At 43.6% G+C, this 16,450-nt stretch overlaps 2 protein-coding genes across 4 annotated transcripts in view; one reads left to right on the top strand and one right to left on the bottom strand.

Moving 5' to 3' along the window:
* Nucleotides 1-6,216, bottom strand: part of SIRAL1 (SIR2 antiphage like 1) — a 45,505-nt gene extending 39,289 nt beyond the window's left edge. For 2 of the 3 annotated variants that reach the window (XM_004438448.3, XM_014793708.2), the window contains exon 1: nt 6,131-6,216. The gene's annotated coding sequence lies outside the window, so the exon portion shown is untranslated. Of the gene's footprint in view, nt 1-5,127; nt 6,050-6,130 lie in introns of those variants that run through there. The other variant, XM_087433902.1, reaches the window with a different exon arrangement.
* An 81-nt stretch (nt 6,217-6,297) lies between these two features.
* On the top strand, nt 6,298-14,817 carry RPUSD4 (RNA pseudouridine synthase D4). The gene is made up of 7 exons (XM_004438444.3): nt 6,298-6,504; nt 6,880-7,045; nt 8,354-8,555; nt 11,628-11,721; nt 11,798-11,942; nt 13,109-13,206; nt 14,240-14,817. The coding sequence occupies exons 1-7, from the start codon at nt 6,316-6,318 to the stop codon at nt 14,477-14,479; spliced, it is 1,134 nt and encodes a 377-aa protein (XP_004438501.1). The 5' UTR covers nt 6,298-6,315; the 3' UTR covers nt 14,480-14,817.
* Nucleotides 14,818-16,450: the final 1,633 nt, after the last annotated feature.

Raw genomic sequence — 16,450 nt, 5'->3', positions numbered from 1 at the left:
AACAACTAGAATATACAACTATGTCCTGCGGCTTTGGGGAAGAAAAAAAGGAAGATTGGCAACAGATGTTATCTCAGGGCGAATCTTTCCCAGCAAAAAAAAAAAAAAGTAACTCAGGTGATTCTTATCATCCAGCAAGTTGGGAAAATGCTGACTAGGACTGTACATGGGATCAGTAAACTTAGGGTGGATCTGGTTTTCTAAATCAGCTCTCCTCATAACAGCCAGTGGAAGTTATTTTCATTAAACTAAAAGTATTATTAGAGCAAACACAGCATATTCCAATCATTAACAATTAAAACACCCACCCACACACAACAATTCACATAACTTACTGCTGTTTCAATTTTCTAATAATGCAGAAAATAGGTTTATTCAACTTAAGCAACTATCTGTTGCAAATACCTTCTCGAATTTCTCTAGGGATCCTGATATCCTCTGGCTTCTGTCCAAACACATGGTTGACTCGTCCCTCAATTTTCCACTGTTCACATTCTGGAAACAGGGTTTCCATGTTCACCCTTCCAGTGTATATTCCTTTTCCTATAAGATACCTTGATCACCTTCATTTATATAAATGCCACAAAATACATAGCTCTTTACAGTCTTGAAAATGCTCTAATGTAATGATCTTATTTTAACTTACAATCATGAAATGCTATTATTTAATTTGAGTATGTACTACATGCTAGGCATATATTTATCTCGTTGCTCATCACAACAGTCTCATTAGGTAGGTATTATTAATTCCATTGCACAGATGAAGAAACTGAGGCTGAGGAGATTAAATGCTTGTAAATGACAAAGCCTGATCCAAACCCCAGTCTCTTTCAAAGCTCACGCTCTTTCTAAAATACCAAACTACCTCAGTTTGTGCAAGCGCTGGAATCTGAGATCATCTAGTTGTTCAGCCCACTCCCCTTTCTGGGTGAGAAGTTCAAGGTCCAAACCTTTGAAGTGAATCAGCTAAGTGGCAGAATTAGACATGGCTAATATTTATTGAGGCTTCATTATGTGCCAAGCTTTACATGAGTGCTTTAACATGCACTCACTTAACCCTCACTGCAGTCCTAAGGTAGGTATTATCCCCATTTTACAGGACAAAGAAACTGAAGTGAGAGAGACCTTAAGTAACTTGCACAAGGTAACACAGCTAGCAAGTGGCAGAGGAGGAAGTGAAACCCAGTCTGTCTGACTCCAAAGTGCATGCTCTTAGCCAGTGTGCTCTAAGCTTCCTCAAACTTTACAGTCCACATGTTTCTTCTGAACGCCCATATGGTCTTGTGCTTCTAATTAAAAGTGTACGCATGTGTGGAACTTTCTTGGATCCCGATTCAAACAAATTAACTGTTTAAAAAAAAGAGACCAACGGGAAAATTTGTGCACTAACTGGCTGCTTGATGATATTAAGGAATGTATTTTTTAAGGTGTGATAATGGTATTGTCATTATGTTAAAAACAAGTCTTTATCTTTTACAGATACATACTGAGGTGTTCAGAGAGGAAATATGTCTGAAATTTGATTCAAAATCATCTGGGAGGTAACGGTGGGTGTAGAACAGGACTGGCCCCACGTTGGTTGGTAGCAGAAGCCGGCTAAGGGATACATGGGTTCATCACAGTATTTTCTCTACCTCTGTAAATGTTTGAAAATTACAATTAAAAAAAATGCACAACAAAAAAGACTGAGGAAAACCATGATATTAACAATATTTTGGAAACAACTGTGAATGACTTTTTCCCACTCTACTTTCTGTATTTTTCACATTTTCTGTATTGTTTTTATGATGGAAAACACAGAATAAGCCATTTAAAGAAATTCTCTATCCTCTCTAAATAAGCAGAGCAAAACTGCTCATAATCTAATGAGTTCAAAACATTAAGACAAAAGCATTTTCCAATTCTTAATCAGTTAACTACTTTTCACAAACTTTTAGAAAGGCCACTTTGTAAGGAAAAGTATGATCTTTAAATATAAACTAACCAAGAGCCCAAACGCACATAAGGGAGAAACAAATCAGAGACAGATTTAATAAAAATAACTAATAATACAGCTCCTCTTGAGAGTTAAGGCCGAGTTTGGGTCAAAGACCTTGAATGTGTAATGCTGACCTTCCTCACGGTCATATGGGCCACAGGACAGGGATCTCCTTAGCCTGTGGTGCAGTCAGGTGAGGACTGGGGACAGCCACAGCTTCCAGGCCAGCTGTCTTCTGTGGACAGCCTCCAGTTTTTCTCCGTGAAATAATAATTATTCCACATGTGCCATGATATAAAAAAAGTTTGGGAAGTACTGGTTTAAGCTAGACCTGCCTTGATCATTACTCAAAAGCTGAATGAATATATAATGAAGGGCATTAGCACAACAGAATCTCTCTAAAATGCTGGTATGGGGCCCGGCCCCGTGGCTTAGTGGTTAAGTGCTCGCGCTCTGCTGCTGGCAGCCCGGGTTCGGATCCCAGGCGTGCACCGACACACCGCTTCCACACCGCTTCTCCGGCCATGCTGAGGCCGCGTCCCACATGCAGCAACTAGAAGGATGTGCAGCTATGACATACAACTATCTACTGGGGCTTTGGGGGGAAAAAGAATAAATAAATAAAATCTTTAAAAAAAAAAATGCTGGTATGGAAAAGACAACTAACACCCATGATATAGGATAACACTTATACTATTGCTTTCTTTTTTTTTTTTAATTTAATTTTTATTTATTTATTTATTTTCCCCCCAAAGCCCCAGTAGATAGTTGTATGTCATGGTTGCACATCTTCTAGTTGCTGTATGTGGGACGCGGCCTCAGCATGGCCGGAGAAGTGGTGCGTCGGTGCGCGCCCGGGATCCAAACCCGGGCCGCCAGCAGTGGAGCGCGCGCACTTAACCACTAAGCCATGGGGCTGGCACACTATTGCTTTCTAATAATTTTTTCCACCTGCACTCCCTGCCATGCCCCACTTAGGAAATCTTAAGGTATATCCAGCACCACTCAATGAAGTAACCTCCAAATATAAACGTCAGCTCAGGGGCATAAGGTTAAACTCTGGGGACAAGAGCAGAATCCTGGTTCTCTGTGCCAACGCTAAATGTATTCAAGATAAGTCAGAAATAAATTCCACTTGTTAAGAAAGAGCAGTACCTAAGTGTCAGTGGAAAATCTTCATAGAATAGAAGGCTAGAGCTGTAAGGATCTTCTTTTAAAAGACAAAAAAACTGAAGCCCAAATTACTTGCTCAAGTTCACAAGCAGCTGAACTGGGACTAGTCCTCAGATTTCCTGGCTCCCAACAGCTTCACTTTCCAGGACACCTCCAGGGTGCTCCTTTGAATCTCTCTCAAACCCTCAAACAATACCCAAGTACTTCCTGCTCTTCAGAGGAACTGAATCACTGGTTAATCTGCAACTAGCAAACCAGCCTTTGAGGAGCCAGAATTTAACCTTATGCCACTAATTAACCTTAAATTTGTGATATTTAAACACAAGTTCCTTTATTAGTACATCCTCAAGTATATTTGTGAAATAAAAAGGTAGCCTTGTTCTTGCATAGATCAGCAAATATCCTTAAAAACAAATTATCAAGTTCTTCTTTATGGTTATTTTGGGGGCACATTTTATCATATATCAAAATCTACGTAAATCAGCCACGTCTGTACTCTTTAAGAATGAAGACACCACAACCAGAATTTCCTCCCTTGTACTAAGAAAACAGTGGAGACAACAGTAGTCCTCAACCAAAACGAGAATGTGAGATTGATGCAGAAGTGGAAAAATGAACTGCCTAAAATAGGATCAATTGAACAAGGAAGAGGGAGGCAATGTAGCATTAAAAAACAAAAGGCAGTCATCATATTTGCATAAATTCTTGTATACTCAGACAGCAACTCTACTTTAAATCACCAAGTGCCTAGACTCATAGGAGAAGCATCAAGGAAGTTGTAACTTCTATACTCATATTAGCTAAAGCTGTACTGTGACGCCAAGCAAACAAAAACGTTGAATTCTTCAAATTTCTCTTACAAAGTTTCAACTAGAAAAATCTAAAAGTTCCATCTTTAGAAAAAAGTGACTAGTGTTTTTATCCTTAGGCACTACAGTGTGTGCCTTGGGTTAACCTGAAACCCAAGAACACAAGGTCTGTGTCACTAGCAATGACATCTGAGTTGGGTCTGCCACAGAAGGCCAATTCTGCAAGAACAGGTGGCATTTCTTGAATGACACTAAGGACAGGTTAAGATAGAAGTAGGTTTTCCCAGCCCGCACACAAAACCATAAAAGTACTATCAAAACAGGTTTGTAATTAATGTAACGATTGGAATTTAAGTCCTGATGTCCAAACGTCAGAGTCCTTGGAAAAGGAGTCTTCATGAACCTGGGTAACAAGTGATGTGCGACTGTTTAGTGAAATTACAACCTGCGTCTGGAGCATATCAGTAAAAGGTAATAATTCTTTTAGGGTGGAATTTCTCAACTTTTTTAGATCTATGTCTTACCTGTGAATTTGCAGGAGAAAAAAATGGAGAGAGAGAAGTTGTTTCCCAATCTCCCCTGGAATTCTTCACATTATATCCCAATCCCCTGTCTTATTACAGAAACATACACAAGCCTTCTTTCCCACTCGACAAATAAATTTACTCCTACTTCCATTCCTCAGATCAAAAGGCGACAGAAATAAGACAATTCAGAATGTTCAGACACATCTAACACGTCTATGATGCACTTCAGCCATCTAGTGAATGAATTCGACTTTACTCTGTGCCAGATGTGAGGGCAAAAAAATGAACGAGTCCTTAAGGGACTGACAGTTCAGTAACAGCTGCCAATGGTACATCTTGACCTGAGCAACTCGAAATCAACTCAAACTCAAAAGACAGTACAGGTAGGGAACAAAAGACCACTGAATGAAGCATAACCTTATTACTGACTGCAGAGATTGCAGCATCCTAGCTGATGTCCCTGCTATCAAAGCCCTCTCCTTTTCAATCCGTCCTGCATTCAATCGCGAGATTCATTTCTAGAATTCCACTTTCAAGGAGTCTCTCTCCTGCTCAAGAAGCTTCAGACTCCTCACTACTTATCACATCTAGTTCAAACTCTTCTTCAACTTCAAGTCTTCTATATGCTAGCTCCACTTACCTGTTCAACTTTATTTCATGCTCAGTATGGCTCCTTCTGCCAATTACATTTGGAGAGGTAGGATGCAAACCTAATTCCACTACCTATGCTAGCCCCTCAGGCAGTCTTCATTCGAAGAGCTCTTAAAAAACTGTTTCCTCTATCGTCAGTACAGATCCATTACTTTTCTGAATACCTTTTCAGAACTCGACATTAGCTTTCTTCTTAACAAATGGCAGGTATGTCCCATGGTATTTTTAGCATTACCATCCCAACCAGATGTTCATCTTCCAAGCCACCCCTTAGTGAAATCAGAGAAAGTCCCTTGTAGATTGGGCATGAGAGTTCCAACACTGCACCTTAAGAAAGGGAAAGAGGGTAAAATAGGGAGAGCGGGTTTGGGGCGGTTGCAAACTACGGAGGGAAAAAATGAAGGAAGCAGAGAGGGGAAGGGAAGGTCCGTGCTCTATACTTTCAGTCTTTCCTTTGAAAGCAGGGGAAAGCGTAGCGAGGAGGAGACTTCAAGAAATGAATTCTGGAGGAAGGACAGAAGAAACTCAAGGTGTTCCCTAGGCAGGAAATATGGACTGGGGTCCCTGGATAAGAGAGGGCTTCCACATCATCCCTGGGCGAGAAGGACAGGTTACAATGTGAAACAAAGAGGCTGGGAGTCGGGAGGTGAGAGGTGGAGAGTCTACAGAGATCCGTGCATCTCCGAAGGTCGAGCGGTAGCGAAATGAGAGGGGACACGACGCGTCCCTCGGGCGACTGGCCGGACACCGGGGATGCGGTTGCCAACAGGGACGAAGTAGGCGCCTAACGAGGCTCGGGGCGAGCGTTTATGGGGCATCGCTTCCTCGGGGGCGCGGGGGCGGGGAGGTGTTTTTCAGTGAGATTGTCTCTTTGGGAGAAACGGTTTCCCAGCGCAGTGCTCTCCGAGAACGCAAATCCTGGGGACGCAAAAACGTTAAACGTTGAGGTACTGACTTTCCTCGCCCCCAACCTGGCTTCCCAACACACTCACCGCGTCTCCTCCAAACACCACCGATCCAGCTGCAGCTACCGGCCCGCGCAGCCGCACTTAGCGCGCACCGCCCCCACGTGACTCGGCCCAGGCCCCGCCCCGCCCCACGTGATCCACAGAGCCCGCCCACTCCCTCTAGCATTCTTCTGCACGTGGTGCTGGCTCGCCCCTCCCTTCCTGGCAAGATGGCGGCGCCCAGGTGTAGTGCGCTCGCCCTCTGGGTCTGGGGTACCGGGGAGCGTTTGGGAAGTCTCCTCACTCTCATCTCAAAGCCATTTTGTTCCGCTGCTGCTGCCTCTAGGCCCCTGGATGCCCAGCGATTAGCGGAGAGGCTCCGAGCCCAGAAACAGGAACAAAAGACGAAGAAGGAGCGGGTGAGTCCGGAAGGACCACAACTCCCAAGAGGCAGTGCGCTCACTGGTTTCCCAGGCGGGGAGTGAGGTAGGAGGGTCCTCTGATAGATACAGAGTTAAATGTCGAGAATGTGTGGTGGAAGAATGGGGAGACGGCGGAGGGGAGAGGTCAGTAGGGTACGGTATTTTCCTGTGGGCCGGGTCTTTGGTTCCTGCCAGAGTCGTCCTGAGCACCACGTGGATACAGGTAAGAGACTCGCACCCCTGCTCTCAGATTACTCGGGGAAGGCGCGAGTCTAATGCGAAGATACGGTCATTCCCTACCCAAAGTCTCACCCAGACTTATTGAAGGTCTTTCCCACCAGGCATTTCCCGTCGCTCCGTCTCTCCCCGTAGGTGCCCACAAACCCTGTTCAGCGGAGAGTGCAAGAACTAGTGCGGTTCACACAGCAGCTGCAGCGAGTCCACCCCAACGTGCTTGCTAAGGCACTGAGCCGAGGGATTGTCCACCAGGACAAGGACCTTGTGGTCATCAATAAGCCCTATGGCCTCCCTGTGCATGGTAAGGACCACGTGAGAAAAGGAGGGGGCTGCTTTCTCCTACAATTAGAGGTAACTGAGACACATTACTTGTGGGGCTCTCCGAAGTCTTGCATTCAAAATAATTCAACTTTTGTGGAGTACTGTCGTATATAAGACACTACTGAAGACACAGAGGTAAATAAGACAGTCTCCACCTTCCAGACGGTTGGCAGTCAGCAGTAATTCGTGGAATGTACCGTGTGCAGACCTCCGTAGGGATTGCTATAGAGAAATGCAAAGGCTGTGTGGTTCTTGTCTTCAGGTTATTTTCCATCGAAAGTGGGAAAGAGGAAATAACATATAAAAAAAAATATATATGAGGGGAGTGTGTGTGTGTGTACATGTGTGTGTTGGAGTCTACCTAACAAAACCCCAGAGTGCCTAGAATTTAATGGACACTCAGATGTTTTTGAATAAATATTGAATGTATTTGTCAGAGACAGCTGAAGTGAGTCAGAAAAGATTGATAGAAAAAAATGCATTCATGGAAAGGGTTTTACTGGGGGAAAGGTGTATTTTAGCTAGAAGAAGAATGCTTTTGGGGGCGATATGGAGAAGGTTGTGTGTAAAGGCAGGGAATTAAATCAGACATTGCCGAGTGTTTTGTGTGTTTTTTTCTCTCTTGATCCTCACAATAGCTTCTTGCCTTCCCATTCCCCATGAGATGATTATTATCCACATATTTGCATTTTATAGATGAGAAAATGTAAGTTGGAAAGATTAAAGTAATCTGTCCAAGGTCAGTGGCTAGTTAGGAGAGTATGTAGAGTAGAACCCAGGAATGCCTCACACCGAAGCCCATCCTCTTAGCTCTTCTGTAATGCCTCAGGAGGGCCTCATGGTCTTGCATTTCTCACTAGGGTTTACTTGGCAAATTCTCAAGCCTTTGTTTATATGGTAAAATATCAGACCTCCTCATTTTGATTGCTGATTTTAGTGTGAGTGCATAAGTAGATTTAAAAAAATATATGTATATCTGAGGAGAAAGCCACATTCTCTAGGACAGCACTTCTCAAGATTCTCAATCTTCTCAAAGTTTAATATGCATGAGTCGCTTGGGCATCTTGTTAAAATGCAGATTTTGATTTAATAGTCTGTGTTGGGGGCCTGAGATTCCTTTCTAGCAAGTGCCCTGAGCATACCAATGTTGCTAGTCCCTGAACCACATTGCGGTAATAAGGATCTAGAAAGCATTGACAGTTAATCCAGTAAGGGCTTTTTTCCCAAGTAAAGTTCTTTGGTGGGGTCTTTTCCTGGTCACTCAAACCTCTGGCTTTTCCCTCCTTAGGTGGCCCTGGGGTCCAGCTCTGCATCAGTGATGTACTGCCCATCCTGGCAAAGATGCTTCGTGGCCACAAGGCAGAGCCCCTGCATCTGTGCCACCGGCTAGACAAGGAAACCACAGGTGTAATGGTGTTGGCTTGGGAGAAGGAAGTGGCACATCAAGTCCAGAAGTTGTTTAGAACCCGTCAGGTGGCAAAGAAGTACTGGTATGAAGCCCATTGATGGCAGCAGAGGTGGTGTAAATGCAGGCATCCCTTCCGTCTATCTGTCCACTCATACAGCAGGATGAATAGACAGATAGAAGCCTGCTAATAGAAGCCACTGTTAATAGAAGCCACTATCCTAGGACCTGTGGGCATAAAAAAGTATAGGAAACTGGTTTAGTGCTTAGAATATTAGAGTCTAATAGAATGGTGGTTCCTAATTATGGCTGTACATAAAAATTATTGAAAATTAGTTATACAAGTAATACATGGTTTCCTTCCTGAGGTAAAATAGTCAAACAACAAAGCAAAAAACTCCTGGAGAATCCACCCACTCTGTCATTTTAGTCCCTTCTTTTGGGGTAGTTTGGTTTTTATTTTTCTGGTCCTTACTCAATGTATTTATACGCATGTCTGGTATATACAGTGTATATAAATCACGTACAGTGTACATTGTACTTTTCTTTTCCCACTTAACTCTATGTCTTGAGGATCTTTCCATGTTAGTGCATATAGGTTTACCTAAGTTTTCTTTAATAGAAGAAAGATACATGAGCAAAAATGAAATCTACTCCGGTCCCCCGTCTGCTCAGTTTCCTTCCCCAGAGGCCGTCACTATTACTGGTGTCTTGTGTAAACTCCGGAGTTACACTGGGCCTGTGTCAGCATATTATCGTATGGCAGCATGTTTTGCCCTGCTTTGCTCCTGCTTTTCTCACTTGGACAGTATATCTTGGAGAGCATTTTGTGTAGTACATTTAGAGCTATCGCCTTTTTAATAGCTCTATAGTTTTCCATCATGTGGATATATCATAATTTCCTTATTGATGAGTGTTTAGGTAATTTCCCATTTTTCAGAGCCTATTGCAAAGAATATGTGAGTATATCTTTAGGTCCAGTTCCTAGAAATGGAATTGCTGGGTTGAAAGGTACAGACATTTAAAATTTGAATATTTACTACCCAAATTGCTCTCCAAAATGGTTATGTCAGTTTTTACTCCCACTGGCAGTGGTGAGTGTCCACCTCCCCTTAGGCCTGACCAAATGGATTTTTAAAAAATTTGCCACTCTGATGGGTAAAAAAAAAAAATGATATTTTCTGTTTCCCTGTGTACTAGTGATGTTGACTGTCTTTTTTTGTTTATTGGCTGTTTGAGTTTCCCATTCTGTGAACAGACTGTTTATTTCTTTTGCCCATTTTCTATTGGGTTGTTTATTATTTTCTATTTGATTTGTAAGTATTCCTTTTACACTTTGGATGTCAGTCCTTTTTGTGTTACAGATTTTGCAGCTACTTTGTGATCTTGGGAGCTTTTAAAAAATCTGTGTGCTTGAGACCCACCCACAGAGGTTCTGATTCAGAAGTCTGGTCACTGTGGGGATTGGGCATCTATATGTTTAAAAAGCTCCACAAATGACTCTATAAATGTAGAATCAGGTGTAAGAACCACTGTAACAAGAGATTACAGATAATGGAGTAAGTTTAGCACAGTAGCTAAGAGTTCAAACAGATCTGTGTTCAGCTCTCAGCTGTGTCATTTACCAGTATGGGACCTTAGGCAAGTTGGTAAACTTCTCTAAGCTTTTTCTTCATGTGAAAAATGGGAGTAATGGAGTTGATGAGAGAGTTAAGTGAGACACCGCATGTGAAGTGTTTACCAGAGTGTCTAGCTCGTAGTAAAAGCTGAAAGATAGAAAATCAAGACTATTATTATGTATAAAAATAATCAAATGTAAGGCTATAAGAAAATGTTATATTATTTGTGAAAATTGTCCATGAAAGTTCAGATTCGGTAACCATTCTCAGTATCAGGCTTCATGGAGGAGTTGAAACCAATTAACTGGGTCTTGACGAATGAATAGGATCTGATAGACGAGATGGAGAGATTGTTCTAGATTGTGAGAATGGCGTGCACAAAGGAGTAAGACATACGGTCCAGTTTGGAGTGGGGGGTGGTGGCAGATAATGCTGGAAGGGTAGGGTGGAACCTAGTGAATGATGGTCATGAGTACCAAGTGCAGGGTGTGGAAGTTAGAAGTAGAACATAGTAGGCAACCAATGAGCATTTGCTGACTTAACTGTGATAGCGACTTGTTATTTTCTAGTCATTTGTTTGAATCTTCTTACTAGACCCTGAATTCCTTGAGAGCAGGGATTTTTGTCTTGTTCATCTGTCTAGAATTAGTACCTACCTAAATCAGTGCTGATTTACATTCAGTGAATGTTTACTGACTGAACATTTTTGAGCGGTTGTGTTATGTCATTAGGAATGGTGAGCTAGTAGTTACAACTCAGTTTGTTTGATAAAATGTATCAGATAGCAGCCCAAACTGCTACTGACCTGAAGTGGGGTGTCGGGGGTGTGAGATGTTACATTAGAGTGGCTTTTGGTGCCTTGGTCAGTGATTCTGTGGTAGGCTGCCAAGTGCCCAGGAGAACTCTTCTGGGATTGTCCTGGAAGAGTCATAAACGTCAGGACAGATCAGACAGCCTTCTACCTGTCTGTGACATGATGAAGGGACACCTCCAACAAAAGGGACTCGGAATAAGTTCCCAAGTTGTGGTTGTGGTTCCTGTGACTGCTTTGAGCACAGTTCCTCCCCATTTTATCTACCTAGCAAATTGGGCAAGAGTGGTCCTGTGAATTCTTCATTCAGTTCTTTCATTTAATTATTCATCTCCTATGCCGTTAGAATTTACCATCTTCTATTATTTAAAAAAGAAAAACAGGATACAAAACCATATTACCCTAATTTTATTTTAAACTATACATACTCATTTTTAAAGGCTGGAATTGAAGACCATTTATTAATATAATTGTTTTGTTTGTCTGTTTTTTCCCCAAATATTCTACAATTAGCATATAGTACTTTAGTAGTAAAAAAGATATATTTATAAGAATAGTGTCAAGCTCTCAGGCTAAGCACTATACCAAGAGATCATTTGGGACCCTCCGATCTTAAGAACTGACCACAGTAGTGCAGAAGTTCCAGTGTTAGAACCTCTAAGTAGCCAAATCCAAGGAGCGCCTCACTCATCTTTGCGGCTTAAGCAAGGGTCTGTGTGTCACCCAGGGCCATCACTGTGCGTGCCCCAGTGCCCTCAGCAGGAGTCGTGGATATCCCCATCACGGAGAAGGAGGTGCAAGGCCAGCAGCATCACCACAAGGTGAGTGAGCTGCCTCCCAGAGGGACAGGTTTGCTGCTCTTCCTTTGAAATCATGTCTTGATTTCTTTGGCTTCAGATGACGCTGTCCCCGAGCTACCGCATGGACAATGGGAAAATGGTGAGAGTACGGACGAGCCGGAACGCGCACGTGGCTGTAACTCAGTACCAGGTGCTAAGCAGCACTCTCTCCTCCGCCCTCTTGGAACTCCAGCCTATTACTGGTGAGAGTGCCACCGTTCTGCGTTGGGATGGCAAAACACAAAGTGCTACTGAGCTTTTGCTGGGCTCTGCCCTGCTACTGAGCAGCTGATGTTGTGGGGAGGCTGGGGTCATAGCTGACCTGTTTGAGATTGTGCTTCTGGTGCTAATCTGAGGCTCAGAACTCCAGTAGGGATGATTGTTAAAAACAGTAGGTAGGAGAAGGATATAAACAGTTTGCTTACATTTATTTAAAAATTTGCAAAGTGGTTTCTCAAAACATTAAGCGTAGAATAACTGTATGATCCAGCAATTCTACTCTTGCATACATACCCAAAAGAATTGAAAGCAGAGATTTGAGAAGATATTTGTACACCAGTGTTCATAGCAGCATTATTCACAATAGCCAAAAGGTGAAAACAACCCAAATGTTCATCAATAGGTGAATGGATAAACAAAATGTGCTATATTCATACAATGGAATATTATTCAGCCTTAAAAAGGAAGGAAATTCTGACACATGCTGCAACATGGATGAACCTGAAGGAAACTGTGCTAAGTGAAATAAGCCAAGCACAAAAGGACAAATACTGTATTATTCCATTTATATGATATGCCTAGAGTAGTCAAATTCATAGAGACAGAAAGTAGACTAGTGGTTACCAGGAGCTGGAGGGGGTCGGGAATGGGAAATTAGTGTTTAATGGGTACAAAGTTTCAGTTAGGGGTGATGAAAAAGTTCTGGAGATGGATAGTGGTGATGGTTGCACAACAATGTGAATGTATGTAATGCCACTGAGCTGTACACTTGAAAATGGTTAAATTAGTAAATTTTATGTATAGTTTGCCACAATAAAAAATAAATGTGCAAAGCAATACTATATAGTGTTATATAATAAAATTATTTACAAAAAAAAAATGCATGGCAGTGATAGACACCAAGCTGATGATGATGGCTCTCTGTGGTGGAGAGGGAGCTGTGAGTGGGAGGGATGCTTAGAAGCTTCACACTATTTATAATGTTTATTTTCTAATAGCTTATAGTTTGTTATATTATTCTCTATACTTTATTGTAGTTGGGGCTTTGCCAGTTTTACTGCTTTGGTTTAATATGATTAGAAGCAGTTGCCGCTAGTGGTATTGTTTCTGTAGCTACTCGTAAGTTTTCCCTCTCTTTTTTTTTTTAAAGGAATAAAACATCAGCTTCGAGTTCACCTGTCCTTCGGGTTGGATTGCCCAATCCTTGGTGACCACAAGTACTCAGACTGGAATAGGCTGGCCCCCCAGGTAATACTGGTTTGACCCAATATGCACCAGAATAAGGGGGAGAACTTATACTTTCCCCTGGTTAAAACCCTGAGGTGAGTCACAGCAGAGATGTATTGATTATCTGCAGACACGGGACTAGACTAGTTATCTAGCTTACAGAGAAATTCAGCAGCAGTTAGCTCCTGTCCTCATGGAGCTGCAAGATTTATTAGCAGACCTTTCTGCTTCATTTGTTTAGTCTCAGATTTTGTTAGGAGGCTGTGGGCAGGGGGAGGAGAGTTTCTGAAGGCTCAAAGCAGCCTTTCATGCTACTGCGAAAGAGCAATGGTGGAAGCTTTTTTGTCTTTTTTTTGGGGGGGTGGAATATCGGCCCTGAGCTGCCAATCCTCCTCTTTTTGCTGAGGAAGACTGGCCCTGGGCTAACATCCGTGCCCGTCTTCCTCTACTTTATATGGGACGCTGCCACAGCATGGCTTGACAAGCGGTGTGTCGGTGCGCGCCCAGGATCCGAACCGGCAAACCCTGGGCCACCGCAGCGGAGCTTGTGCACTTAACCGCTTGTGCCACCGGGCTGGCCCCAGTTTTTTGTCTTTTGACGTTACAGCCCATTCTCTTGGGAGGCCAGAGAATTGGCCACTAAGAGCTTCCATGGTGTGGTGGTTTTTCTCTTCCCTGGATTCTGAACCCTTCTAGAAATGCCCCTGAAGCAGTCTCTCCATTACTGCGTCTTCTGGGGGCTTAGTGTTGGTTCCCTTTATTTTTTTCTTTTTGTTTTTTTTCTGAGAAAGATTCACCCTGAGCTAACATCTGTGCCAATCTTCCTCTATTTTGTATGTGGCTCACAGCCATAGCATGGCTACTGATGAGTGGTGTAGGTCCTTCCCCAGGAACTGAACCTGGGCCGCCAAAACGGAGCGCACTGAACTTAACCACTAGGCCACGGTGCCAGCCCCTGTGTTAGTTCTCTTTAAGTGGAAGTCTTCTGACCCTGCAGTCGGTCAAGGGTGAACCGTTGGCCTTGCCCTAAAGAGGCTCTCTTGTCTTTGTATAGAAGCTGTCTGTTGGCACCCTGAAGAAGCTGGGGCTGCCCCAGTCAAAGGCTCGCCACATCCCGCTTCACCTGCATGCCCGCCAGCTGATCCTGCCTGCCCTGGGGTCCAGGAACGAGGAGCTCCACCTGGTCTGCAAGCTTCCTCGCTACTTTCTCTGTTCCCTGAGCCGTCTGGGCTTAGAGATGCCAAGTCAGGATCCAAATGGGGACTATGACACTGGACATCTGGGAGCACAGTGAAGACTCTTGGGCAGTTTGGCCCCTGAATTGTTCGCTTTGTTTAATGGACTCTGGTAACTTCTCACTTGGGACAGACTCCAGAGGAGCCAGGTATGATAAGTTGAAGAAACCCAGCTGCTTCAGGGCTGTTACTGGAGATGAAAGTCTGTACTGGTGGTTTTGACACAGGCTGGAAAAGCCTGCGGGGAGTCTTCCTGCCTCAGGGTCCCCTTGCCAAGATGGAAGAGAGCCCAGGACCAGGCAGATTGGGTCAATAATTGGAAAAGGAGAACTAAAGCACAGAATCTATGATCCGGAACTGTTTTCATCCAACAATAAAGCTGTTGATCTATCAGGAAGGTTCCTGTGGTTGGAAAGAGCTTAATGGTTATCTAACTTACAGAGAAATTTGGAAGTGGTTAGCTAGTGTCCTCATGGAGCTGCGGGATCTATCAACAGAGCCTGTCTACTTCGTTTGCGTAGTCTCAGGTTTTGTAGGCCCTTATCCTAGAATGCGGGGTTATCTCCAGCTACGGCCCGGGAGCCTCCCTGCACTAATGATCTCAGAGCCTGAGAAGGGAGGTTTGATAAGCGAGAAAAGCAAATGTGAATGGCAGGCAGGTACCATGAACGAGTGAAGCCGGCTGGTGTAAGGCTGTGTGGGGTGTGCTCACACTGTCTGAAGAGGGCAGTTGTTACCTCCAGCTGGGTGTTGCTCTGTGGGAACAGATTTTCTTTTTTTTTTTTTTTTTTTTAAAGATTTTATTTATTCATTTTTTTTCCCCCCAAAGCCGCAGTAGATAGTTGTATGTCATAGGTTCACATCCTTCTAGTTGCTGTACGTGGGACTCGGCCTCGCGTTGGACGGAGAAGTGGTGCCTCGGGGCGCGCCCGGGATCCGAACCCGGGCCGCCAGCATCAGAGCGCGCGCACTTAACCGCTAAGCCACAGAGCCGGCCCGGAACAGATTTTCGAATTCTTTATAGAGAGTCAGGAAACCCAGATGTTTATGTGAAATCTCCCATTGCTAACTAAATCAAGTTTTTAAAAGACACTTAGGCAGCCATGCACATCATATTTGCAGGTTGGATTTGGTCTGCAGGCTGTTTGCAGACTGTTTAAAGTGGGAGTGACAGCACAGCTGGGGAAAAGCCCCCAGAGCAGCCTTTATGTGGTCTCTCTGTATTGGTAACACAACTTTCTAAACCCCTTCCCTGTTCCCATGATACCTGTTCCCATGCATAATGGATTTAACTTCAGAAGGACAGATGAAATAACTATGTTTATATAAGGTCTAAATATTTTGGCTGTTTCTATTTCTAGTAAACCATGCTTCTCAAGATAAAGGTATAAGCATGTGACACTTAGAAAATATCGATAATTGACTTTGATTTAAGAAGACAAATGAAGGGGACCCCTAGTCTTGTGAGTATTTGGAGAAACCCCAGGTACCCAAGGAACCACTGCAAAGGGACCAGGCAGCAGCCCACACCGTCTGGACGGAGGGCAGATGGGGACTGCGGTGTCAGCTGGGGAGGGGGGGGACAGCCTGCGGAATCTGCTTGGAGTGCTCAGAACTGCTGCAGGGTGAGCGGGGCGAGGGATGGGGATGCTCTTCCTGCTGCTCTGGGTTTTCTCAACCCTGCTGGGTATAGTAGCTATCTTTAATCATTGAAAATAACCTAAGAATTCTTACTCCAGGCCAGTGTGGCCTGGGAAGCTGGGGTTACACAACAAGGGAGGTTGGAGCATGCCTAAAATGAAATATTGGTTAGAGCCAGTGGAAAGATTGGATTTAGTATTGAGTCATATAATTAGTATGAGAAAATGGTTTTCCATTCTTTTTATTAAAGTTCTGCATGCACATGATTAAAAAAGTCAAGAACTAAAAGTCTTTATAATGAAAAGCAGCATTCATTGCCCATCGGGGCTTTTATCTCTAGCTCCCCGCAAATGTCCGCTATGTGCCTCTAGGAAGTACTGATGGTTGGA

The sequence above is a fragment of the Ceratotherium simum genome, chromosome 7 (assembly GCF_057802395.1).
Source record: "Ceratotherium simum simum isolate JZ-2026a chromosome 7, ASM5780239v1, whole genome shotgun sequence".
Classification (NCBI taxonomy): domain Eukaryota; kingdom Metazoa; phylum Chordata; class Mammalia; order Perissodactyla; family Rhinocerotidae; genus Ceratotherium; species Ceratotherium simum.
This window is presented reverse-complemented; position numbering and strand designations above follow the sequence as displayed.

Bases quoted from the DNA above. Each gene is read 5' to 3' on its own strand.
- RPUSD4 (XM_004438444.3), top strand. From the start codon at position 6,316: ATGGCGGCGCCCAGGTGTAGTGCGCTCGCCCTCTGGGTCTGGGGTACC. The intron at 6,505-6,879 runs GTGAGTCCGGAA...CTCTCCCCGTAG, and splicing joins AAAAGACGAAGAAGGAGCGG to GTGCCCACAAACCCTGTTCA. The intron at 8,556-11,627 runs GTATGAAGCCCA...TGTGTCACCCAG, and splicing joins CAGGTGGCAAAGAAGTACTG to GGCCATCACTGTGCGTGCCC.